Here is a 26017-nt window from a genome sequence, read left to right on the forward strand (position 1 = left end):
AAGGAGGTTTAGTGTCTTCTCTCTTTGTGGCTCAAACCTCTCTTTAACTGGCCCAACAGAGGAGGACTACAATTCCCTCAGTGAAACACACGCTACTGCAAATACACACAACAAACCAATGACTCGAGGGAGCGAGGGAAAGAGAGAGTCAAATGATTCTACATTTAGTAACGAACCGAACACAGAACAGATCACCATCATTGTACCAGAACAGACCAGAGAAACACACACACACAAGCATGCATCAGATCAGCAAGAGCCCAGCCCTCACTGGCTCCAGCAAAACAAGAGACACGGACAGGAGTCCAGAAGACTATATACTGTAAACCATTTGACAAAATGGTAAAGGGAGATTTGTTCCAGTGTTCTCTCATATCTATTCGCTGTCCTCCTTTAGTTATATTAGTCAGATCTCAAATCTCATTGGCACATAAACTACAGCACTGTATTTCTTCTCCTGACCAATCCCTGGCAAGCTCCTGTTTGTATGTCAGTCCTCTCCTCTACACACAGGAGTGTACACACACAAAGAAACAGTCCGCTTGCCATTCAGTTTCTGCAAACAAGCTAGAAACAACGTTTGTGTTTTTAAGGCACCTGGAGAAAGGTTTGGTACAGATACACTTCCTCCTCCTCCGTCAGTTGCTAACTAATCCACAGAACAATATTGCCAGTCAGTTAGCCTCCTCTCTCTATGACCTCTCATCGCCTAAAATCTCTTCAGTCAGTATAGAATTCTCAAACATCAGCAGTGCTTTAATACTCAATATTCAGTACCACACACATCTCTTTAAAATAAATAACAATCTGATATCTAAATAATAACAATCCTCTTTAACTTCATTTCAATCAACAGCTACTCCACTACTCAAAGTGATAGTAATAGAAATATATGTGATACATATGGATAACAAAATCTGTGTCGTTACAAAAACCATATAAAACCATATATAAAATGCTCAGTGTTTGTGCTACAGTGATGGCTATTCTGGAGCTGATTGGAGGTTGTGTAGTCTGGGAGGCGTCGCCTGTCTATAAACAGTCTATTGCCGCATTCACATGCTAGTCAGAAGTAGGAAACTCTGAAATGTCCGACTTGCTAACCGGTTGAACACTGCACGTGCATAACTACAACTAGTTCGCAAGCTAGAAATGTCAGTTTCCTAGTTCCGACTAGCACGTGAACGCGGCATATGGGAGCTACAGTAGATTTGACTTAACGTGACCTTGCCTCAGCAAGTGAGACCTAACCTCTAACCTTTCCCACGGCCAGACTGGCTGCCTCTAGACCAGGGATGGGCAACTAGTGGCCCGCGGGCCGCATGGCCCCTTTTGTAGGCCTGCAGATCAATCCCCCCCCCCCCCCTCCACATTTTATTTTTTACCCAGTCTGGGTCTCAACTTCCAGTAAATTAACTCTAAAACTTCACATTTTCCTCCACTGTCAAGAGGAGGGACCACTAAAATGTTTTTAAATCGCTTAATTTTACTTAGGGCCCCCAAAACGCTGACTGCATGTGTGTGTATGGATGTGGGTAAGCAGAACCGTGAGCCACCGCAACCCCTAATGATGAGTTCAGATTTTTTGTGGCCCCTACCCCCATCAAAGTTGCCCACCCCTGCTCTAGACAGACAGGAAGCCTAACCAGAGATCTAGGACCTTGCACAGCTCAAACCTACAACACCAGGAGGTAACAACTCTCCCTAAAAACTGACCTTAGATCTGTGGTTAGAGGCATGTCTGCCCTGCAGTGGTCAGTGTTCTGCAGTACTTTGAGAATTAGGTCAGGATCGCACCGATATAAAACTGTCTAAATAGGCTCAGTGCAGGGTTCTGTTTCAGAGGTTATGCAGGTAGGACCTGGAGTTTTCCTGACTATATGACATTGACCAGGAAACACTCCAGGCCCCTAGTTATCCAGCGGGGTTAACCCTCTCTAGCGGGCCAGTGTGGTGATGAGACTGGCACACATCTCAAAGAAGTCCATGGTGTGGCTGCCCTGGCGCGGGGTGGGGGTGGAGGTGAGGAGGGCAGCGCTGGAGCACAGCGACCCAGGCAGAGAGGAGCTGAGCTTGGGGAGATCCACGGCAGGACAGGCTGAGTCCACACTGAGTCTGGGTCTGTGGAGCCCTGCAGTGGAGCCTGACCTCTGGGGGGTGGAAGAGCCCGACTTAAACCCTACTGCGTCCATGATGTCATCTGGGGGAGGAGAGATTAGTGTTTGTTTTTGTCATTACTCATCTTCTGCAGTCAGTAATACATTGTAAAAAGAGGAAACTCTAAATTCTGTTTTCAGAATTAACCAGATATCAAAAGTCAGTTTGCTATTATAAATATGTTGTGTAGCAGGCGTACCGTCGATGCTTTTGAAGTCCAGCAGGTAGGATCTGTTGTCTACTTGGTACAGCTGGAGACTCATCTTCACCAGGTTGCCTGTTACTGGGTTCTTCCTCCGAACACGCAGGTGGTACGGGTTCACCACCTAAACATAACATAACACACACACACAAAAGGTGCAATATGCAGAAATCGTTCCAAATTTTCTGGTTGCTAAAATTCTAATAGTTCACCTAATTTCTGTTTATATTACAAAACAAACAATGTATAGTGTACAGAATCATTGTACCATCTAAACCGCTGTGAAATATATTTTCAATAACCAAGACTATTGTATTTTCAGCTTTTTGAAGACTGTGTACAAAACTGAAAGTATAAAAGGCAAAAAAAACGAAATTTAAGAACGGGAAGCATAGAAATAGCGCACATAGAACATATATACCGCTTCTTAGACTTTCTTTCAATGAGAATGACAGATCTATAATTTTTATGTGAATTTGGTCGGGTCACCTAGAATATTACATACTGCAGCTTTAACATGTATACACACACCTTAACATGTACAGTGAGATATTAGAAATTCTAATTTTCGAAAGAAAAGCAATTTTTTTGTCCATTAAAATAACATCAAATGTATCAGAAATACGGTATAGACACTGTTAATGTTGTAAATGGCTATTGTAGCTGGAAACAGCTGATTTTTAATGGAATATCTACATAGGCCCATTATAAGCAACCATCAGTCCTGTGTTCCAATGGCACGTTGTGTTTGCTAATCCAAGTTTATCATTTTAAAAAGGCTAATTGATCATTAGAAAACCCTTTTGCAATTATGTTAGCACAGCTGAAAACTGTTGTGCTGATTAAAGAAGCAATAAAAAACTGGCCTTCAGTCTATTCTTGTTCTGAGAAATGAAGGCTATTCCATGCATGAAATTGCCAAGAAAATGAAGATCTCGTACAAGCTGTGTACTACTCCCTTCACAGAACAGCGCAAACTGGCTCTAACCAGAATAGAAAGAGGAGTGGGAGGCCCCGGTGCACAAGTGAGCAAGAGGACAAATACATTAGAGTGTCTAGTTTGAGAAACAGACGCCTCACAGGTCCTCAACTGGCAGCTTAATTAAATAGTACCCACAAAACACCAGTCTCAACGTCAACAGTGAAGAGTTGACTCCGGGATGCTGACCTTCTAGGCAGAGTTGCAAAGAAAAAGCCATATCTCAGACTGCCCATCTTTTAAATGTATTGGCCAGTCTGAGATATGGCTTTTTCTTTGCAACTCTGCCTAGAAGGTCAGCATCCCAGAGTCGCCTCTTCAATGTTGACGTTGAGACTGGTGTTTTGTGGGTACTATTTAATGAAGCTGCCAGTTGAGGACCTGTGAGGCGTCTGTTTCTGATCAATTTGATGTTATTTTAAAAAATGGACAAAAAAATTGCTTTTCTTTCGAAAACAAGGACATTTCTAAGTGACCCCAAACTTTTGAACAGTAGTGTATGTATGTATGTATGTATAGTTGAAGTCGGAAGTTTACATACACCTTAGCCAAATACATTTAAACTCAGTTTTTCACGATTCCTGACATTTAATCCTAGTAAAAAAAGTCTTTAGGTCAGTTAGGATCACCACTTTATTTTAAGAATGTGAAATGTCAGAATAATAGTAGAGAGAATGATTTATTTCAGCTTTTATTTCTTTCATCACATTCCCAGTGGGTCAGAAGTTTACATACACTCAATTAGTATTTGGTAGCATTGCCTTTAAATTGTTTAACTTGGGTCAAAAGTTTTGGGTAGCCTTCCACAAGCTGCCCACAATAAATTGGGTGAATTTTGGCCCATTCCTCCTGACAGAGCTGGTGTAACTGAGTCAGGTTTGTAGGCCCCTTGCTCGCACACGCTTTTTCAGTTCTGCCCACACATTTTCTATAGGATTGAGGTCAGGGCTTTGTGATGGCCACTCCAATACCTTGACTTTGTTGTTCTTAAACCATTTTGCCACAACTTTGGAAGTATGCTTGGGGTTGTTGTCCATTTGGAAGACCAATTTGCGACCAAGCTTTAACTTCCTGACGGATGTCTTGAGATGTTGCTTCAATATATCCACATAATTTCCTTCCTCATGATACCATCTATTTTGTGAAGTGCACCAGTCCCTCCTGCAGTAAAGCACCCCCACAGCATGATGCTGCCACCCCCATGCTTCACGGTTGGGATGGTGTTCTTCGGCTTGCAAGGTCCCCCCTTTTTCCTCCAAACATAACGATGGTTGTTATGGCCAAACAGTTCTATTATTGTTTCATCAGACCAGAGGACATTTCTCCAAAAAGTATGATCTTTGTCCCCATGTGCAGTTGCAAACCGTACTCTGGCTTTTTTATGGCGGTTTTGGAGCAGTGGCTTCTTCTTTGCTGAGCGGCCTTTCAGGATATGTCAATATAGGACTCGTTTTACTGTGGATATACAGTGGGGAGAACAAGTATTTGATAACCTGCAAAATCGGCAGTGTTTCCTGCTTACAAAGCATGTAGAGGTCTGTAATTTTTTATCATAGGTACACTTCAACTGTGAGAGACGGAATCTAAAACAAAAATCCAGAAAATCACATTGTATGATTTTTAAGTAATTAATTTGCATTTTATTGCATGACATAAGTATTTGATACATCAGAAAAGCAGAACTTAATATTTGGTACAGAAACCTTTGTTTGCAATTACAGAGATCATACGTTTCCTGTAGGTCTTGACCAGGTTTGCACACACTGCAGCAGGGATTTTGGCCCACTCCTCCATACAGACCTTCTCCAGATCCTTCAGGTTTCGGGGCTGTCGCTGGGCAATACGGACTTTCAGCTCCCTCCAAAGATTTTCTATTGGGTTCAGGTCTGGAGACTGGCTAGGCCACTCCAGGACCTTGAGATGCTTCTTACGGAGCCACTCCTTAGTTGCACTGGCTGTGTGTTTCGGGTCGTTGTCATGCTGGAAGACCCAGACATGACCCATCTTCAATGCTCTTACTGAGGGAAGGAGGTTGTTGGCCAAGATCTCGCGATACATGGCCCCATCCATCCTCCCCTCAATACGGTATCCCCTTTGCAGAAAAGCATCCCCAAAGCATTTTATTGCATGACATAAGTATTTGATCACCTACCAACCAGTAAGAACTATCTCCTGAGTGGCGCAGTGGTCTAAGGCACTGCATCGCAGTGCTAACTGTGCCACTAGAGATCCTGGTTCGAAACCAGGCTCTGTCGCAGCCGGCCGCGACCGGGAGACTCATGGGCGGCGCACAATTGGCCCAGCGTCGTCCAGGGTAGGGGAGGGAATGGCCGGCAGGGATGTAGCTCAGTTGATAGAGCATGGCGTTTGCAACGCCAGGGTTGTGGGTTCGATTCCCACGGGGGGCCAGTATAAAAAAAATATATGTATTCACTAACTGTAAGTCGCTCTGGATAAGAGCGTCTGCTAAATGAATAAAAATGTAAGAATTCCAGCTCTCACAGACCTGTTAGTTTTTCTTTAAGAAGCCCTCCTGTTCTCCACTCATTACCTGCATTAACTGCACCTGTTTGAACTCGTTACCTGTATAAAAGACACCTGTCCACACACTCAATCAAACAGACTCCAACCTCACAGACTCCAACCTCTCCACAATGGCCAAGACCAGAGAGCTGTGTAAGGACATCAGGGATAAAATTGTAGACTTGCACAAGGCTGGGATGGGCTACAGGACAATAGGCAAGCAGCTTGGTGAGAAGGCAACAACTGTTGGCGCAATTATTAGAAAATGGAAGAAGTTCAAGATGACGGTCAATCACCCTCGGTCTGGGGCTCCATGCAAGATCTCACCTCGTGGGGCATCAATGATCATGAGGAAGGTGAGGGATCAGCCCAGAACTACACGGCAGGACCTGGTCAATGACCTGAAGAGAGCTGGGACCACAGTCTCAAAGAAAACCATTAGTAACACACTATGCCTTCATGGATTAAAATCCTGCAGCGCACGCAAGGTCCCCCTGCTCAAGCCAGCGCATGTCCAGGCCCGTCTGAAGTTTGCCAATGACCATCTGGATGATCCAGAGGAGGAATGGGAGAAGGTCATGTGGTCTGATGAGACAAAAATAGAGCTTTTTGGTCTAAACTCCACACTCCGTGTTTGGAGGAAGAAGAAGGATGAGTACAACCCCAAGAACACCATCCCAACCGTGAAGCATGGAGGTGCAAACATCATTCTTTGGGGATGCTTTTCTGCAAAGGGGACACCGTATTGAGGGGAGGATGGATGGGGCCATGTATCGCGAGATCTTGGCCAACAACCTCCTTCCCTCAGTAAGAGCATTGAAGATGGGTCGTGTCTGGGTCTTCCAGCATGACAACGACCCGAAACACACAGCCAGTGCAACTAAGGAGTGGCTCCGTAAGAAGCATCTCAAGGTCCTGGAGTGGCCTAGACAGTCTTCAGACCTGAACCCAATAGAACATCTTTGGAGGGAGCTGAAAGTCCGTATTGCCCAGCGACAGCCCCGAAACCTGAAGGATCTGGAGAAGGTCTGTATGGAGGAGTGGGCCAAAATCCCTGCTGCAGTGTGTGCAAACCTGGTCAAGACCTACAGGAAACGTATGATCTCTGTAATTGCAAACAAAGGTTTCTGTACCAAATATTAAGTTCTGCTTTTCTGATGTATCAAATACTTATGTCATGCAATAAAATGCAAATTAATTACTTTAAAATCATACAATGTGATTTTCTGGATTTTTGTTTTAGATTCCGTCTCTCACAGTTGAAGTGTACCTATGATAAAAATTACAGACCTCTACATGCTTTGTAAGCAGGAAAACCTGCAAAATCGGCAGTGTATCAAATACTTGTTCTCCCCAATGTAGATACTTTTGTACCTGTTTCCTCAACATCTTCATAAGGTCCTTTGCTGTTGTTCTGGGATTGATTTGCACTTTTCGCACCAAAGTACATTCATCTCTAGGAGACAGAATGCGTCTCCTTCCTGAGCGGTATGACGGCTGCGTGGTCCCATGGTGTTTAGACTTGCGTACTATTGTTTGTACAGCTGAATGTGGTACCTTCAGGCGTTTGGAAATTGGTCCCAAGGATGAACCAGACTTGTGGAGGTCTAAAATTCTTTTTCTGGGGTCTTGGCTGATTTCTTTTGATTTTCCCATTATGTCAAGCAAAGAGGCACTGAGTTTGAAGGTAGGCCTTGAAATACAATTAGCCTATCAGAAGCTTCTAAAGCCATGCACAAAGTAGATGTCCTAACCGACTTGCCAAAACTATAGTTTGTTAACAAGACATTTGTGGAGTGGTTGAAAAACGAGTTTTAATGACTCCAACCTAAGTGTATGTAAACTTCCGACTTCAACTGTATGTATGTATGTATGTATGTATGTATGTATGTATGTATGTATGTATGTATGTATGTATGTATATATAAAAATAAAACACACACACACACACACACACAGTGCATTCGGGATAAGAGCGTCTGCTAAATGACTAAAATGTAAATGTAATGAAAGTATTCAGACCCCTTGACTTTTTCCACATTTTGATACGTTACAGCCTTATTCTTAAATGTATTAAATATATTTTCTCCCTCATCAATCTACACACAATACCCGATAATGACAAAGCAAAAACAGGTTTTTTGAAATTTTTGCAAATGTATTACAAATAAGAAAAACTGATATTACATTTACATAAGTATTCAGACCCTTTACTCAGTACTTTGTTGAAGCATCTTTGGCAGCAATTACAGCCTCAAGTCTTCTTGGGTATGACGCTACAAGCTTGGCACACCTGTATTTGGGGAGTTTCTCCCATTCTTCTCTGCAGATCCTCTCAAGCTCTGTCAGATTGGATGGGGTGCGTCGCTGTACAGCTATTTTCAGGTCTCTCCAGAGATGTTCGATCGGGTTGAAGTCCGGGCTCTGGCTGGGCCACTCAAGGACATTGAGACTTGTCCCGAAGCCACTCCTACGTTGTCTTGGTTGTGTGCTTAGGGTCGTTGTCCTGTTGGAAGGTGAACCTTCGCCCCAGTCTGAGGTCCTGAGCGCTCTGGAGCAGGTTTTCATCAAGGATCTCTCTGTACTTTGCTCCATTCAACTTTCCCCTCGATCCTTACTAGTCTCCCAGTCCCTGCTGCTGAAAAACATCCCCAGAGCATGATACTGCCACCACCATGCTTCATCGTAGGGATGGTATTGGCCAGGTGATGAGCGGTGCCTGGTTTCCTCCAGACTTGACGCTTGGCATTCAGGCCAAAGAGTTCAATCTTGGTTTCATCAGAGCAGAGAATCTTGTTTCTCATGGTCAGAGTCCTTTAGGTGCCTTTTGGCAAACTCCAAGCGGGCGGTCATGTGCCTTTTACTGAGGAGTGGCTTCCGTCTGGCCACTCTACCATAAAGGCCTGATTGGTGGAGTGCTGCAGAGATGGTTGTCCTTCTGGAAGGTTCTCGCATCTCCACAGAGGAACTCTGGAGCTCTGTCAGAGTGACCATTGGGTTCTTGGTCACCTCCCTGACCAAGGCCCTTCTCCCCCGATTGCTCAGTTTGGCTGGGCTGCCAGCTCTAGGAAGAGTCTTGGTTGTTCCAAACTTCTTCCATTTAAGAATGATGGAGGCCACGGTGTTCTTGGGGACCTTCAATACTGCAGAAATATTTTGATACCCTTCCCCAGATCTGTGCTTCGACACAATCCTGTCTCGGAGCTCCACGGACAACCTTCGACCTCATGGCTTGGTTTTTGCTCTGACATGCACTGTCAACTGTGGGACCTTATATAGACAGGTGTGTGCCTTTCCTAATCATGTCCAATCAATTGAATTTACCACAGGTGGACTCAATGGAAACAGGATGCACCTGAACTCAATTTCGAGTGTCATAGCAAAGGGTGTAAATACTTATGTAAATAAGGTATCTTTTTTATTTTATATTATACATTTCCATTATGGGGTATTGTGTGTAGATTGATGATAATTTTTCTTTATTTAATCAATTTTAGAATAAAGCTGTAACGTAACAAGATGTGGAAAAAGTCAAGGCGTCTGAATACACTATCACACACAGCCTCACCTTCCAGTCATACTGTAGCTGTCTCATAGCCCTGTAGACCTCAGCCATGATGTCATAGGGTCTGCTCTGACTCCTGATGCCCAGATGCCACTTGGCTTTCTTCACTGCCAAGGGTTTGGCTCTGGTGGTGTTCAGGGCATCCAGCGGGCAGCGAGCCTGCAGACAGAGAGCGAGGAGAGAATATTTATTATCCCTAACAAGCAGTCATAAATACATGAGGACAAGAAGACTTCATGCAAAACTATACTGCCAATGTTGCATTTGCAACACTGGTATCATGGAAGAAGCACGTTATCAAGTGTTTACACTTCAGAGATATTGTATCTGATTTTATATACTGTAAACATAGTACATAGAATAGAACCAGGTAGAGATCCTTGCCTTGGGGCTGTCTACCAGCAGGGGGGGCATCCTCTCTGGGTGTGGTTTGACCCCGGGGGGCAGTGGCATGCCATCCTCCATGAAGGAGCTCTGGGGAGGGCTGGAGGCCAGGTAGAACTCACTGGCCTGGGTCATGATGCGTCGGTTATCTATGATCAGATGGTACGCTACCGCTAGCTGGTCCTGGAAAGAGACGGAAGGAGAGAGTAAGAGAGATCGTGAGAGAAGAGAGAGAGAGGGTAAGTGTGTTTGTCTACGTACTGTATGACTAAGCGTGTGTGTGTGTGTGTGTGTGTGTGTGTGCACATGCCTGTGTTGCGTGCATACCTGGGGGTCTCCACTGTACAGGCTGGACATCACCTCAGACTCGGTGCTCTCAAACTTGTCACACACCTCTCTGACGGCCTCCTCGTCCAGAACGGTGGAGTCATAGGAAGGGTCCTCAGGAAACAGGTAGCCTGGCAGGTCCTGCTTAAACCACTCATGTTCCCTACACATACACACACACGTGTGAACGCACGCACGCACACACACTCAAAGTAACAGTTACTATCCATGATTCTTCTATTCTTTTGCTCTGGACCAACCTTCAACCACCACAAACAAGCTTTAGACTAGGTTTGCCAGTTCTATTAATCACATTAAAAACATGAGCATCATCATCAGTAGGGAAGTTTAGAGGTCAGGGGTTACCTAATGTCTTTAATGGTAGCTCTCTTCAGCGGGTCAACCTGCAGCATGAGCAGCAGCAGGGAAGCGACGGGGCGAGTGAGGTATTCTGGCATATAGAACACGCCCCCTCTGATCTTCTTAAACAGTGTGGGAACGTGTTCGTCATCAAAGGGTAGAGTCCCACACAGCAACGCATATAGGATCACCCCACAGCTCCATATATCCACCTCAGGACCAGCATATAACCTGTACACAAAGCAAATAATACACGATCACACCACAACATGCCGCCTACAGTATCAACCTTAGGATCTGCATACAGCCTAAACACGCACACACACCTTCCGGAGATGACTTCAGGAGCAGCGTAGTTGGGAGATCCACAGCTGGTCCTCAGGAACTCCCCATCTGACATCATGTTTGACAACCCTGTTGACCAGAGCAAATCATTTTTAAAACATTATCTTCAAATTCCAACCTTAACTAACCTTATCACTGTCCAAACAAACACAAGTTACTATATTCTATCTTCCCTCTCCCCACCTCTCTCTCTCTCCCTCCCTCACCCACCCACTCTCCCTCCCTCCCTCACCCACTCTGCCTCCCTCCCTCACCCACTCTGCCTCCCTCCCTCACCCACTCTGCCTCCCTCCCTCACCCACTCTGCCTCCCTCCCTCACCCACTCTGCCTCCCTCCCTCACCCACTCTGCCTCCCTCCCTCACCCACTCTCCCTCCCTCCCTCACCCACTCTCGCTCCCTCTCTCGCTCCCTCTGTCTCTCTCGCTCCCTCTGTCTCTCACTCTGTCTCCTGCTGTCTCTCTCCCAGTCTCCCGCTGTCTCTCTCTAATCAGGTGACACAGTGTCTGACAAGGCTACACATCCGGCCAAACCCCTTGTCAGTGTCCAGTAAAAGGTGTCGGTATATTCTAAAAGAGAAGTGGTTTGGTTTGACTTTTGCTACTGCTGATATAGTGGTTATGGCTGTGTGGACAACTCAATTTGTTATTTCTCTGCATGCGTGTGTGTGTGCTCTATCGTGCATGTGTGTGTAGTGTACCAAAGTCAGCTATTTTGGCGTTCTTGGAATGGTCCAGCAGGACATTCTCAGGTTTGAGGTCTCTGTGCACCACCATGTGTCTGTGGCAGTAGTCTACCCCTGAGATGATCTGCTGGAACAACCGACGAGCCTCTTTGTCTTCTACCTACACACACACAATACGAGGTACAGATTAAGAGGTTAGGAGATTATTATTTTCTAATGTGACTACATGCTTTCACTATGAAAAATGTCACCATAAAATGGCCTGTGTCTATATTAATCAATCAATCAACCAGATAGTCAGTCAGCCATTCAGTCAGTAAGTCAGTCAGAGACAGATAGCCATTCAGACAGTCAGTCTTTCAGTCAGTCAGCCTTTCAGTCAGAGACAGACAAACTGACAGTCAGAGGTATGTCTCACCCGTCCATGTTTGCAGATGTAGTCAAACAGCTCTCCTCCTGATACATACTCCATCACCATGAAGAAGTCTGTAGGAGTACTGATCACCTGGTACCTACACACACACACACACACACACACACACACACACACACACACCTTACAGAAGCCAACACGTCTGCCATAGCTCACAATGTCAATGTGGCCTAAACCTAAAAATAACACGGAGAGAGAGATAGAGAGAGCGAGACAGAGCGAGCGAGCGAGAGACTAGAAACCTGAGAAGGGATTTACCCAAGCAGGAATTATAAACTTCTATCTTCTTAACTAGAGATTTCTTCTAACCGGAATTGGTGTGTGTGGGAGAGAGAGAGGGGGTACTCCTTAGGCCCGAAGTAAACAAACACTGAGTGCATGTGTGTGCGGGTATATGTGTGGGGGAGAGAGGGGGTACTCCTTAGGCCCGTAGTAAACAAACACAGTCTGTGTTTGTGTGTGTTATCCTCACAGTTTGATGATGTGAGGGTGTCTGAAGAGTTTGAGGTTCTGTATCTCTCGTTTGATCTTGCCCACCACGTCCAGACTCCTGATCTTCTGTCTGTTCAGGATCTTCACTGCCACCTTATGACCTGTCAACTGGTGCTCTCCAACTACAACACACACACACACACGAACCAACTGGAATATCCATAATTTGTCCCAATATATATATATATACTTATTGTGTTCAACTGCTACAATGTAGGCTATAAGGCACAATTTGTGCTGATGGGTCAAATATTAAAAACGGTTTAGTCTTTTCCTCTGTTGCCAAGGTGACACAAACCACACTGTGGTAGGAGATAGGGGAATGTGTGATGTGTATGCTACTCTCAGCTAAACATTAATTACCTGATAAAGAACAGAACCCTAGCTGTTTCACAGTAGTCAACTAGCTATATCTATCTATTCACAACAGTAAGTAACGTACATAAACTGGTAAACAGGGAAAACACAACACACAAATTACAGTAAGCCTAAAGCCATACACACAGATTACAGGCTGAATAAATCAAGTGCGTCTGTCAGATAGTTTCAAAATCGTATCAAGTCGGTCTGTACTCTGTCGCCACATGGTTAGTCAGTCTAACAATTCAGCAACATTGTCTGTCTGCTACAATGTAGCAACCCTGTTTTTGTTGGCTACTTGCTGGTTACACACTGTCACACTCATGTCTCAAATCAAACACACCTCCTGCAGTGCAGGGGGTGAGAGGAGGAGTAGGGTGGTCTGAATTCTACAAGGTCACGTTGAGACTGCTAGAAAATAGGAAACTTGACGAGGCGTTTTAGATTCTCATTCTGTCCATGCCTTGGTATGGTTTACATGATTGAGGAACACTGGTGATGATGAGCACTATTAAGCTATAACGTTACGGTTTATTTTCATTTTAAAATGTCCTTTCCATAGCCATATAAGGCAAGTTTAAAGGTCAACTGTCACTAGCAAAGTCAACCTCCGACATTCACTGGTGGTCAGGCGATACAATTGTGTGACTTGTTTGTTTTTACACCATCATTGTTGTCGAAGTTAATTATGCATACATAGCCTATCATTACTGATAAGAATGAGTGGACAGGCTAGCTAGATTTGTTGCTGGAAGAATTCACCTTTCAACAAATCCAAACCACATTCTCTACATATCAACGGAGACAACGTTAATCTAGCTACGCAGCCACAACTACGCACTTTGCGTAGCTATCTAAATAGCCCGCCGCTGACTTGTGTTCGAAAACAGTCTATGATTATTTATTTTTTACAATCAATACCAACAAATGTCCCACGACATGACTGTTGACAAGCTCGCGACTTAACTCTTTACTTTGCCGAAGGTGCCGACGCCCAGAGTGTCTCCTAGGAGGTAATGTCCGATCTTCACTCGGCCGCCTTCATGTTTCTGCTGTCGTTCTGCCATCTTTACCGTTCAGAACGTTAAACCGCTCCGGTAGGCTCGCGCTGGCTGCGGGGCCGCCGTACACTAGACCTGTGCGTTCAGTTCGCTTGAACGTTTGCTACGTTGCGGAACGGTTTGTACTGAACGACACGTTTCCCCAAAACGTTCTTGAACAGACTGAGGTACAATTGCTCCCGTTTGGTGGGTGTGGCTTGAAGCAATGAGTGACGTCCTTAAAGGGCACTGGCCATGCTGACAGCGTTCCTCAACATCTCCCCGTTTTTTAACTGGTCATTCAGTACAGCACCGTTTCCATTGAATTGAACGTCCCAGATAGATAAACACGTATTGAACGCAGCCCTGGGTTTCCCAAACTTGGTCCTGGGGCCCCCCCTTGCAAAAAAAGATTGCAGTTTTGAAACTGCAGTAACAGTGCAGTAACTGCAGTCGACTGTGGTATTTTGGAGGCAATCATTGCAGAATAACTGCAGTGTACTGCAGTTGAACTGCAGTTATACTGCACTGTAACTGCAGTTATACTGCACTCTCACTGCAATCTTTTTTTGTAAGGGCCCCCTGGGTGCAAGTTTTGGTTTTTTCCCTAGCACTACACAGCTGATTCAAATAACCAACTCATCATCAAGCTTTGATTATTTGAGTCAGCTGTGTAGTGCTAGGGCAAAAACCAAAACGTGCAACACACTCATCAATCACCTCAGCGATTACAGTATGTTCAGTAGGCTAAACTATGCCTGTAGGCTTACAAATATATATTGGGTCAGAAATCTATTACAGAACAGGATGCCCTGGATGTCTCTCTTCCTCCCGGGGAAGGACTGCCCGTTCCATGATCTCGCCATCACGGTTGACAACTCCGTTGTGTCCTCCTCCCAGAGTGCGAAGAGCCTTGGCGTGACCCTGGACAACACCCTGTCGTTCTCCGCTAACATCAAGGCGGTGACCCGCTCCTGCAGGTTCATGCTCTACAACATTCGGAGAGTACGACCCTGCCTTACACAGGAAGCGGCACAGGTCCTAATCCAGGCACTTGTCATCTCCCGTCTGGATTACTGCAACTCACTGTTGGCTGGCCTCCCTGCCTGTGCTATTAAACCCCTACAACTCATCCAGAATGCCGCAGCCCGTCTGGTGTTCAACCTTCCCAAGTTCTCTCACGTCACCCCCCTCCTCCGCACACTCCACTGGCTTCCAGTTGAAGCTCGCATCCGTTACAAGACCATGGTACTTGCCTATGGAGCAGTGAGGGGAACTGCACCTCTGTACCTTCGGGCTCTGATCAGTCCCTACACCCAAACGAGAGCATTGCGTTCATCCACCTCTGGCCTGCTGGCTCCCCTTCCTCTGCGGAAGCATAGTTCCCGCTCAGCCCAGTCAAAACTGTTCGCTGCTCTGGCACCCCAATGGTGGAACAAGCTCCCTCACGACGCCAGGACAGCGGAGTCACTCACCACCTTCCGGAGACATTTGAAACCCCACCTCTTTAAGGAACACCTGGGATAGGATAAAGTAATCCTTCTACCCCCCAAAAAAAATTGTAAAGTGGTTATCCCACTGGCTATAGGGTGAATGCACACCAATTTGTGAGTCGCTCTGGATAAGAGCGTCTGCTAAATGACGTAAATGTGCCCTTGAGCAAGGCACTTAACCCTAATTGCTCCTGTAAGTCGCTCTGGATAAGAGCGTCTGCTAAATGACTAAAATGTAAATGTAAATGTCTCACATAGGTGAGAGACACAATCCCAAACACTACTGCTGTTTTTCATTCTTCTTCCCCTCTAATCAGGGACTGATTCAGACCTGGGGCACCGGTGAGTGGACTCTCTGGCCAATCAATTAACTCAGGGAGAAAATAAAAAAATCAGTACTCTGTCCAGATTGGAGAAAAGTGGTTGTTTCTGAACCGAGGACTGCATGGGTGAGAATACCTCTACTGGTTGTAGTTAAGTATTTCCACCACCACTAGATGTCAGACAGAGCTCAGTGTTGATCCCCTGGCCTCATTGGCGTTGATCAGTCACACACTTTCATGCCTGCGATCACTGCTCTTAGTGTAATGTCTATGAGCCTCACAAACAGACTGAAGAAAACACTACTCAACTGTCGACGACAGCCAGACAGACAGACCGACCGATGAAACTCTCAATATGCAGACGGAAAAAAGACATAGGCTTATTCTAAACTGAACTCTCAACTCTACACAGACAGACAATATCTATTTTGGCTTCAATACATTTACAGTACAACACCAGAGACCTCGTCATGAGGTTTGGACATAATGGCTAAGAAGGTGTTGGACAGAAGAGACAGTCGGGGGCCTGTATACCGCCAAATTCACTACATTGGTGTCAGAAGTTAAATGGTGCTACACTGAGGTCATTGAGGTGTGCTGAAGGACATGAGATAGTGAAGAAGGGGGTAGTGTAGCAACACTAGTTGTTGGAGACATTTTGGCCTACTTATGATATGTGGCTGTTGTGTTGTGTTGTCTATAGTTTGCCCTGTAGTTCACAAATTAAGTGGAATATACAAAGACAGACAAATTGTTTGTCTGTCTTTGTATATTCCACTTAATTTGTACACTACAGGGCAAACTATATGTTGGTTCATGGGTTATTGGTCATAGGCACCATAGACTTAGATAGATATTTCATCATCGTATCTGTCCCATCATGGCGTCTGTAAGAGCATGGGCAGCGCCATGAGGCCATCTCCATTTTGAAGTAGTCAACTTGGTGGGACTTCCTATGGGCTAAGGAAGGAACACATAATTCCATCCAGGTCATCAGAAGGGTTCAACCAATGTATTATACTTGTGAGCAGGGACGGCCTGTTCAATAGGGCGATATGGGCGACGCACTGCCAAACGGGAAAAGGAAGGGATTTTTTTTCTAATCAATTATATCACGGCAACAGTAGTTATCAGTGTTGTAATCTATACGTCTGATCTGCCACAGTGCCACACTGCCACTAAATGTCGAATCAGGCTAAAGTCGTGCTTCAAATGGCTCCACCCCCTTTTGGGGCGATTTCAGTCAGATTGAAAATCGCCCAGAACTTCTGTCATAGACTCCCATGTAAAATCTATTTTTTTCAAATTTCAGAGCCTTCAATACAATCTCAATGGGTGTCTGTGGGCTTGCACTTACGCGCTTTCGTCATACGTTACGTAACCATGAACGTAACTGAGAAAAGAGTGGATTGTTTGAAAGAAGTTCCTTTTTGTCGGCGAACAAATGAAGATAAATTGGCAACGAAACAATTAGGACCTCCCAGACCAAATTTAATAATTCAACAGGTTTCTACTAAAGGCGGAAAGTCCTACACCCGAGGATTTTCCAAAAATTGGTACGAACGAAAAAAGACATTGCCACTCACTCAACTGGATGACGAGGGATACAGGCTAGCTGTCCGCCGCCACAACGATGAGGTTAGTGTTGATAATCACAAGTTTACTGGATGTGGATATGGTGTAATAAAGGCAGTTTATTCAGAGGTAAATATATCTGGAATCGCGTTCACGGACCCGTTCGTCAAACTCTTAAAAATGAACTTGGGCTGGGAATTGCCAGGAACCTCACGATAAGATATATGCATCAGCATTGCGAGTCTCATGATTCTATACGTATTGCGATTCGATACTGTGATTTTATTGCGCACCATATGTCTGTTGCAGAGGGATCAGAAAGCCATGAGAACGAGTTTTGATCAGTCATGGAAATAAAAGTGCTGAAAACAAATTGGCTCCCAATGTGAAAAGATTGAGAACAAGCTATGAAGGAACAATAATGGTGTTTTGGTGCAGGTACAGCCAACTAGCGCTAAAATATTGCGATATTGTCAATACAGTATATCGTAAAGTATCACTATGTAACTCGATTTCTTTCACCCCAATCCCTCAAATTAACGGTAAATAACTGAATTGTTTGCCCCACATTTAGCTAAGATGATTAGCTAGCCAGCTAAAATGTTTTAGTTAGTTAGCAGTCGCATCTACAATAGTTTACTGTCAATAACATGTCTCCAAAAATGACGTGGTGTCTCCAATTGTGTTGACATTTTACAATTGCAATGCGCATCCATGAGTATCCACTTTCTGTAGCTCAGCTGGTAGAGCATGGTGCTTGTAACGCCAAGGTAGTGGGTTCGATCCCCGGGACCACCCATACACAAAAATGTATGCACGCATGACTGTAAGTCGCTTTGGATAAAAGCGTCTGCTAAATGGCATATTATTATTATTATTATTATTATTATTATCTGAAGAGAGCCCCGAAACATTGTGTGCAGACATTTTATGCAATAAATGAAGTAGGTTCAATCTAGTAGTTCTGATCTTCTGATTGGTCCTGATGAGTTGGGCGAGGTCCCCTGCAGGCTACTGTCACTGTTGCATTGGCTCTGAGTCGGGTTCTCTGTCTTCAAATGTTCAGCCTAAGAGAGGGGATTTTTGTGTGTGTGTGTGTGTGTGTGTGTGTTTAACAGTGATGATGTGTGTGTGTGTGTTTAACAGTGATGATGTGTGTGTGTGTGTGTGTTTGTGTGTGTGTGTGTCCTCAGAGCAAGAACTCGTGAGTTGGAAGAACTGAGAGGCCTATGGCGTGGGTGTTGTCCTTGGCCACCTGCTGACAAGGCTGACAAGATAGGACCCTTTTGTCCATTGTTATTGGATAGGAACAGAACTTATAACCAGCTCCTGACCTAAATAGATCTTAGCACAACATTTTACTCAACATATCATATTCCATATTCACTATAACAAATATATTTACTATGACATTAGCAAGAACCGCCACATCCTCAGCCGGCTAATCCAGTGTGTGAAGTTTTGCGGAGTGTTTGAGTTAGCTTTGCGAGGCAAAGATGAAACTGAGGGCTCCACCAACCCTGGTAAGCCAACACTTTTGAGATCAGTCAATAAATGCTTCTGGTATTGACTTATATGCTGCCCCTGTCTTCATGTTGTTGCTGGACATATCTTTTTTTAAATGTGTGTAGGTCACCTAAATCATCAGAAAAATTGCCCCTCCTGAGAATTTTTTCAGGAGCCGCCACTGCTTGTGAGTAAATATTCCATAATTGCAGGTGGCAGTAAATTGGCAACCTTGGCTTTAAACCTGTTCAAACAACACACTCCAGGTGGCAGTATGCACCCTTTCAGTTTGTTTGACAACTCATAGAAGTAGTAGAAGAAAATGGACTACTTCAAAATGGAGATGGCCTCAATGGCGCTGCATTTTTATCATAGGTACACTTCAACTGAGAGAGACGGAATCTAAAACAAAAATCCAGAAAATCACATTGTATGATTTTTAAGTAATTAATTTGCATTTTATTGCATGACATAAGTATTTGATACATCAGAAAAGCAGACTTTCTCCAGATCCTTCAGGTTTTGGGGCTGTCGCTGGGCAATACGGACTTTCAGCTCCCTCCAAAGATTTTCTATTGGGTTCAGGTCTGGAGACTGGCTAGGCCACTCCAGGACCTTGAGATGCTTCTTACGGAGCCACTCCTTAGTTGCACTGGCTGTGTGTTTCGGGTCGTTATCATGCTGGAAGACCCAGACACGACCCATCTTCAATGCTCTTACTGAGGGAAGAAGGTTGTTGGCCAAGATCTCGCGATACATGGCCCCATCCATCCTCCCCTCAATACAGTGCAGTCGTCCTGTCCCCTTTGCAGAAAAGCATCCCCAAATAATGATGTTTCCACCTCCATGCTTCACGGTTGGGATGGTGTTCTTGGGGTTGTACTCTTCTTTTTCTTCCTCCAAACACGGCAAGTGGAGTTTAGACCAAAAAGCTCTATTTTTGTCTCATCAGACCCCATGACCTTCTCCCATTCCTCCTCTGGATCATCCAGATGGTCATTGGCAAACTTCAGACGGGCCTGGACATGCGCTGGCTTGAGCAGGGGGACCTTGCGTGCGCTGCAGGATTTTAATCCATGACAGCGTAGTGTGTTACTAATGGTTTTCTTTGAGACTGTGGTCCCAGCTCTCTTCAGGTCATTGACCAGGTCCTGCCGTGTAGTTCTGGGCTGATCCCTCACCTTCCTCATGATCATTGATGCCCCACGAGGTGAGATCTTGCATGGAGCCCCAGACCGAAGGTGATTGACCGTCATCTTGAACTTCTTCAATTTTCCAATAATTGCGCCAACAGTTGTTGCCTTCTCACCAAGCTGCTTGCCTATTGTCCTGTAGCCCATCCCAGCCTTGTGCAAGTCTACAATTTTATCTCTGATGTCCTTACACAGCTCTCTGGTCTTGGCCATTGTGGAGAGGTTGGAGTCTGTTTGATTGAGTGTGTGGACAGGTGTCTTTTATACAGGTAACGAGTTCAAACAGCTGCAGTTAATACAGGTAATGAGTGGAGAACAGGAGGGCTTCTTAAAGAAAAACTAACAGGTCTGTGAGAGCCGGAATTCTTACTGGTTGGTAGGTGATCAAATACTTATGTCATGCAATAAAATGCTAATTCATTACTTAAAAATCATACAATGTGATTTTCTGGATTTTTTTTAGATTCCATCTCTCACAGTTGAAGTGTACCTATGATAAAAATGACAGACCTCTACATGCTTTGAAAGTAGGAAAACCTGCAAAATCGGCAGTGTATCAAATACTTGTTCTCCCCACTGTACAATGTTGTGTCCTCTAACTATCTCCATGTGAACTTTTGACCAGGTTAGCCACACTACTAATCTCATCAAGAGGTTCAGATCTCTTGGCAAATACATTAGGGTATTTGCTGGCACATTGCTGGCACAAAAAAGCAAAATTAGGTATGTGGATGATCGCCATGTTTAGGCAAACAAATTATGAAGGGAAATAAATGGCTGCAGTTGACAAATGTTTTGTTATTTAATATACTTTTTTTTGTTGAAAAGGGGCATTTTGCCCAGTTATTGGGTTAACCAAATAACTGAAGAAGAAGAAAAATTGTGTAATTTTTTTTTGTAATTCACTTTTGAAAGCTCGACTAGGTATCTTATAGTATTTGAATTAAATAAATGAAATATTGAAACAAAATGGCATTGCACATCTCACTATTAATATCCTCACTATGATGAGGTTTTAATGTAAGTTCCCTCTTTTCATTTTTACGCCAAATCATCCTAAAGACTGTTTTTTTAAGACTGTGTAAATCAATGAAAGTGCTTACAGATGATTTGCACATGATTTGGGAAATGCAAATGAGGGTACTATTGACTTGCATTGGATTGTCCGGGAGGCAAGTTACTCCTATTGAAGTGAGGCGAGGTGCTCCAAACATACACAAATCAAATCAAAGTTTATTGGTCACGTACACAGATTCGCAGATGTTATCGCAGGTGCAGCGAAATGCTTGTGTTTCTAGCTCCAACCGTGCAGTGTAACAATACACACATAATCCAAAAAGTTAAAAGAAAGAAATTAAGAAATATCAGAATGAGCAATGTCAGAGTCCAGAATAGATATAATGATGTGTATAGAGATTATAGACAGTATATGAATAGAACGGTTGTGTACAGCAGTAGTTATATAGGATGAGCCATGACTAGAATACAGTGCATTCGGAAGTATTCATACCGCTTGACTTATTCAACATTTTGTTGTGTTACAGCCTGAATTCAAAATTGATTAAATATATTGTTTTTCTCACTCATCTACACAAAATACCCATATAATGACAACGTGAAAACATGTTTTTAGACAGTTTTGCAAATGTATTGAAAATGAAATACAGAAATATCTAATTTACATTTATATTAAGAAGCAAAGTGAAAACAGCATCGTTGTCATCAACATTGCTGCATGTGATGCATTGACCATGCAGACTGAACACAAGTGTCTGGTAGTCGAGGAACCACAAATGCGCTCCTTGAGTGACAGGGGGCAGGGCTAGGTCTGTGTGGAAAGCGGCATGGAGAGGGAGAGAGAGATGGCTCAAGTTGCGGAGTAAACTATAAAAATGGACGATACACACAACGTATCACATTTAACAAACCAAAAATGCAAATACCATTATAGAAGGTAAAGTAAAAACCCAAAACGGTCAGTGCATCAATACCGGTATATCGTAAAATAAGGTATACTGCCCAGCCCTACCTGACTCAATACATGTTAGAATCACCTTTAGCAGCGATTACAGCTGAGACTCTTTCTGGGTAAGTCTCTAAGAGCTTTGTACACCTGGATTGTACAATATTTGCACATTATTCTTGTAAAAAAAATGTCAAGCTCTGTCAAGTTGGTTGTTGACAAATGCTAGACAGACATTTTCAAGTCTTGCCATAGATTTTCAAGCCGATTTAAGTCAAAACTTTAACTAGGCCACTCAGGAACGTTCAATGTTGTCTTGGTAACAACTCCAGTGTATATTTGAGCTTGTGTTTTAGGTTATTGTCCTGCTGAAAGGTGAATTTGTTCCAAGTGTCTGTTGGAAAGCAAACTGAACCAGGTTTTCAGACCCTTTATTCAGTACTTTGTTGAAGCACCTTTGGCAGCGATTACAGCCTCGAGTCTTCTTGGGTATGACTCTACAAGCTTGGCACACCTGTATTTGGGGAGTTTTTCCCATTCTTCTCTGCAGATCCTCTAAAGCTCTGTCAGGTTGGATGGGGAACATCGCTGCACAGCCATTTTCAGGTCTCTCCAGAGATGTTCGATCGGGTTCAAGTCCGGGCTCTGGCTAGGCTACTCAAGGACATTCAGAGACTTGTCCCGAACCCACTCCTGCGTTGTCTTGGCTGTGTGCTTAGGGTTGTTGTCCTGTTGGAAGGTGAACCTTCGCCCCAGTCTGAAGTCCTGAGCGCTCTGGAGCAGGTTTTCATCAAGGATCTCTCTGTGCTTTGTTCCGTTCATCTTTCCATCGATCATGGCTAGTCTCTAAGCCCCTGCCGCTGAAAAACATCCCAAGAGCATGATGCTGCCATCACCATGCTTCACCGTTCAATCTTGGTTTCATCAGACCAGAGAATCTTGTTTCTCCAGGTCTGAGAATCCTTTAGCTGCCCTTTGGCAAACTCCAAGTGGGCTGTCATGTGCCTTTTACTGAGGAGTGGCTTCTGTCTGGCCACTCTACCATAAAGGCCTGATTGGTGGAGTGCTGCAGAGATGGTTGTCCTTCTGGAAGGTTCTCCCATCTCCACAGAGGAACTCTGGAATTCTGTCAGAGTGACCTTCAGGTTCTTGGTCACCTCCCTGACCAAGGCCCTTCTCCCCCGATTGCTCAGTTTGGCTGGGCGGCCAGCTCTAAGAAGAGTCTTGGTGGTTCCAAACTTCTTCCATTTAAGAATGATGGAGGCCACTGTGTTCTTGGGGACCTTCAATGCTGCAGAAATGTTTCTTTACCCTTCTGCAGATCCTTGCCTCAACACAATCCTGTCTCGTAGCTCTACGGACAATTCCTTCGACCTCATGGCTTGGTTTTTGCTCTGACATGCACTGTCAACTGTGGGACCTTATATAGACAGGTGTGTGCCTTTACAAATCATGTCCAATCAATTGAATTTACCACAGATCGACTCCAATCAAGTTGTAGAAACATCTCAAGGATGATCAATGGAAACAGGATGCACCTTAGCTCAATTTCGAGACTCATAGCAAGAGTCTGCATACTTATGTAGATAAGGTATTTCTGTTTTTCTATTTTATATAAATTTGCAAAAATGTCTAAAAAACTGTTTTCGCTTTGTCATTATGGGGTATTGTGTGTAGATTGATGAGGGAAAAAATGTATTTAATCCATTTTAGAATAAGGTTGTAACGTAACAAAATGTGGAAAAAGTGAAGGGGTCTGAATACTTTCCGAATGCACTGTACATATTAAGTGGGTAAAACAGTATGTCAAGATTATTAAAATGACCAGTGTTTAATGACTCTATGTACATAGAGCAGCAGTCTCTAAGGTGCAGGGTAGAGGACCTGTGTGGTAGCCGACTAGTAACAGTGACTAAGGTTTAGGGCAGGGTACTGGGTGGAGGCCAGCTAGTGGTGACTATTTAATAGTCTGACTCGGGTGCTGAGGGTGCTCGGGTGGCTGAGGTCCTTGATGATATTTTTGGCCTTCCTGTGACACCGGGTGCTGTGGATGTCTTGGAGGGCAGGCAGTGTGCCCCCGTTGGGCTTGACCTCACCACCCTCTGGAGAGCCCTGCGGTTGCGGTCGGTGCAATTGCCATACCAGGCGTTGATACAGCCCGACAGGATGCTCTCAATGGTACATCTGCAAAGGGTCTTAGGGACAGAGACACATTTCTTCACCACACTGTCTGTGTGAATGCACCATTTCAGGTCATCAGTGATGTGCATGCAGAGGAACTTGAAGCTTTTGACCCTCTCCACTGCGGCCCCGTCGATGTGAATGGGGGCGTGATCTCTCTGCTGTCTACTGTAGTCCACCATCAGCTCCTTCATTTTGTTGACATTGAGGAAGAGGTTACTTTTCTGGCACCACTCCGCCAGGGCTCTCACCTCCTCCATGTAGGCTGTCTCGTCGTTGTTGGTAATCAGGCCTACCACTGTTGTGTTGTCTGCAAAGTTGATGATTGAGTTGGAGACGTGCGTGGCCACGCAGTCATGGGTGAACATGGAGTACAGGAGGGGGCTGAGCACGCACCCCTGTGGGGTCCCCGTGTTGAGGATCAGTGTGGTGATCAGTGTGAATGCTTAGCAGGACAGGAACATTTTCAAATTCATGCACTTAGCAAGAGAACACGTGGTCATCCCTACTGCCTCTGGCCTAGCAGACTCACTAAAAACAAATGCTTCTTAAGTAAATAATGTGTGGAGTGTGCCCCTGGCTATCCCCTCCAAAATGGTGTTGTCTGCTTTGCTTAATATAAGGAATTTTAAATGATTTATACTTGTACTTTTGATACTTAAGTATATTTTAGCAATTACATTTACCTTTGATACTTAAGTATATTTAAAACCAAATTCTTTTAGACTTTTACTCAAGTTGTGGTGATGTGATTTGAAGGAGTCAGGCACAGGAGGGTAAATCACAGAATAGCAATGCGTCAAACACTCCAGTGCGAAAATATATGGCTCACTGGAAACAACAAGGCACACGGGTGAATATCCCGGCGAATAAGACAAGGGGGCAGAGGGAACACTTATACAGGTACTGATGAGGGGATATGAACCAGGTGTGTGTAATAAACAAGACAAAACAAATGGAATGATGAGATGAGATGAGGAGCGGCAGTGGCTAGAAGGCCGGTGACGATTATCGCCGAATCCTCGAACAAGGAGAGGAGGCAGCTTCGGCGGAAGTCGTGACACAAGTAGTATTTTACTGCCTGACTTTAACTTTTACTTGAGTAACCTTCCATTAAGGTATCTATACTTTTACCCAAGTATGACAATTGGGTACTTTTTCCACCACTGCAAATAGTGATATCGGCTTCTCGCTCATTAATGTCTTAATCGAAATTATGACTTGCCTCTTATCCGCTTATGGTTCTCTTATGCCATAGTTTGTACATTCCAAGTGTTATATTGCTTATATAGGTATATTTCATTAGTATCTTAGTCATTATTGTAGGCAATATTGGAATGATTTAATTGTTTTGCTTACTTTGTGTATTATAATTAGCTCATGTGCATTCCTTCACCAGGAGGGGATACTATATAATGTTGTTGGGTCTGTAACCATGTTTGCCAGTGACAGTCTCTTCCCATTCAAATATATTTTTTAAAACAAAAACTTAAACAATAGACCCCATGTAATTCCAGTTGATATTTCAAGGGTTGTTTTGGTTGCGCAATGTGCGGTCTGTGCATTGATATATTGTCTATAAAATTGGATCCTCATGATTGTATTTTCGTTCCTTTTTAGACCACATAGGCCTAATAAAATAATACAATATTGTGTAGTGGCTTTGCTGGCATGCATCTAAAAAAAATTGGTTGAGTTTGCCACACCAATAAATAAAATGCTAAAATAGTAGTGACAGCGGGTCCACCGACGCCCCTTCATGATGTGTTCTGTGTTGGCCTCTCCGTAACCGCCGCTGGGAGCAGTGTCGGACTGCTCTTTATCCAGGTCAAGAGAAAGTTTTCTAGCAGGAGGTCTGGAGCTTATTACTGGGCTGTAGCAGAGAGAAGAGAAGAGGGCTGAGAGGAGGGGGAGGAGGAGAGGAAGGATTGA

At 44.2% G+C, this 26017-nt stretch overlaps 1 protein-coding gene across 1 annotated transcript; it reads right to left on the minus strand.

Annotated features, from left to right (window-relative positions):
• Positions 1–564: 564 nt before the first annotated feature.
• On the minus strand, positions 565–14034 carry prkaa2 (protein kinase, AMP-activated, alpha 2 catalytic subunit). The gene is made up of 11 exons (XM_084185981.1): positions 13779–14034; positions 12432–12573; positions 11945–12038; positions 11542–11686; positions 10824–10911; positions 10504–10728; positions 10138–10300; positions 9811–9993; positions 9430–9585; positions 2357–2483; positions 565–2200 (listed from the first exon to the last, which is right to left on the minus strand). Exons 1-11 carry the CDS (start codon positions 13876–13878, stop codon positions 1938–1940), a joined length of 1686 nt encoding a protein of 561 aa, XP_084042107.1. The 5' UTR covers positions 13879–14034; the 3' UTR covers positions 565–1937.
• Positions 14035–26017: the final 11983 nt, after the last annotated feature.

This window comes from Coregonus lavaretus, assembly GCF_964263955.1.
Source record: "Coregonus lavaretus genome assembly, chromosome: 21".
Classification (NCBI taxonomy): domain Eukaryota; kingdom Metazoa; phylum Chordata; class Actinopteri; order Salmoniformes; family Salmonidae; genus Coregonus; species Coregonus lavaretus.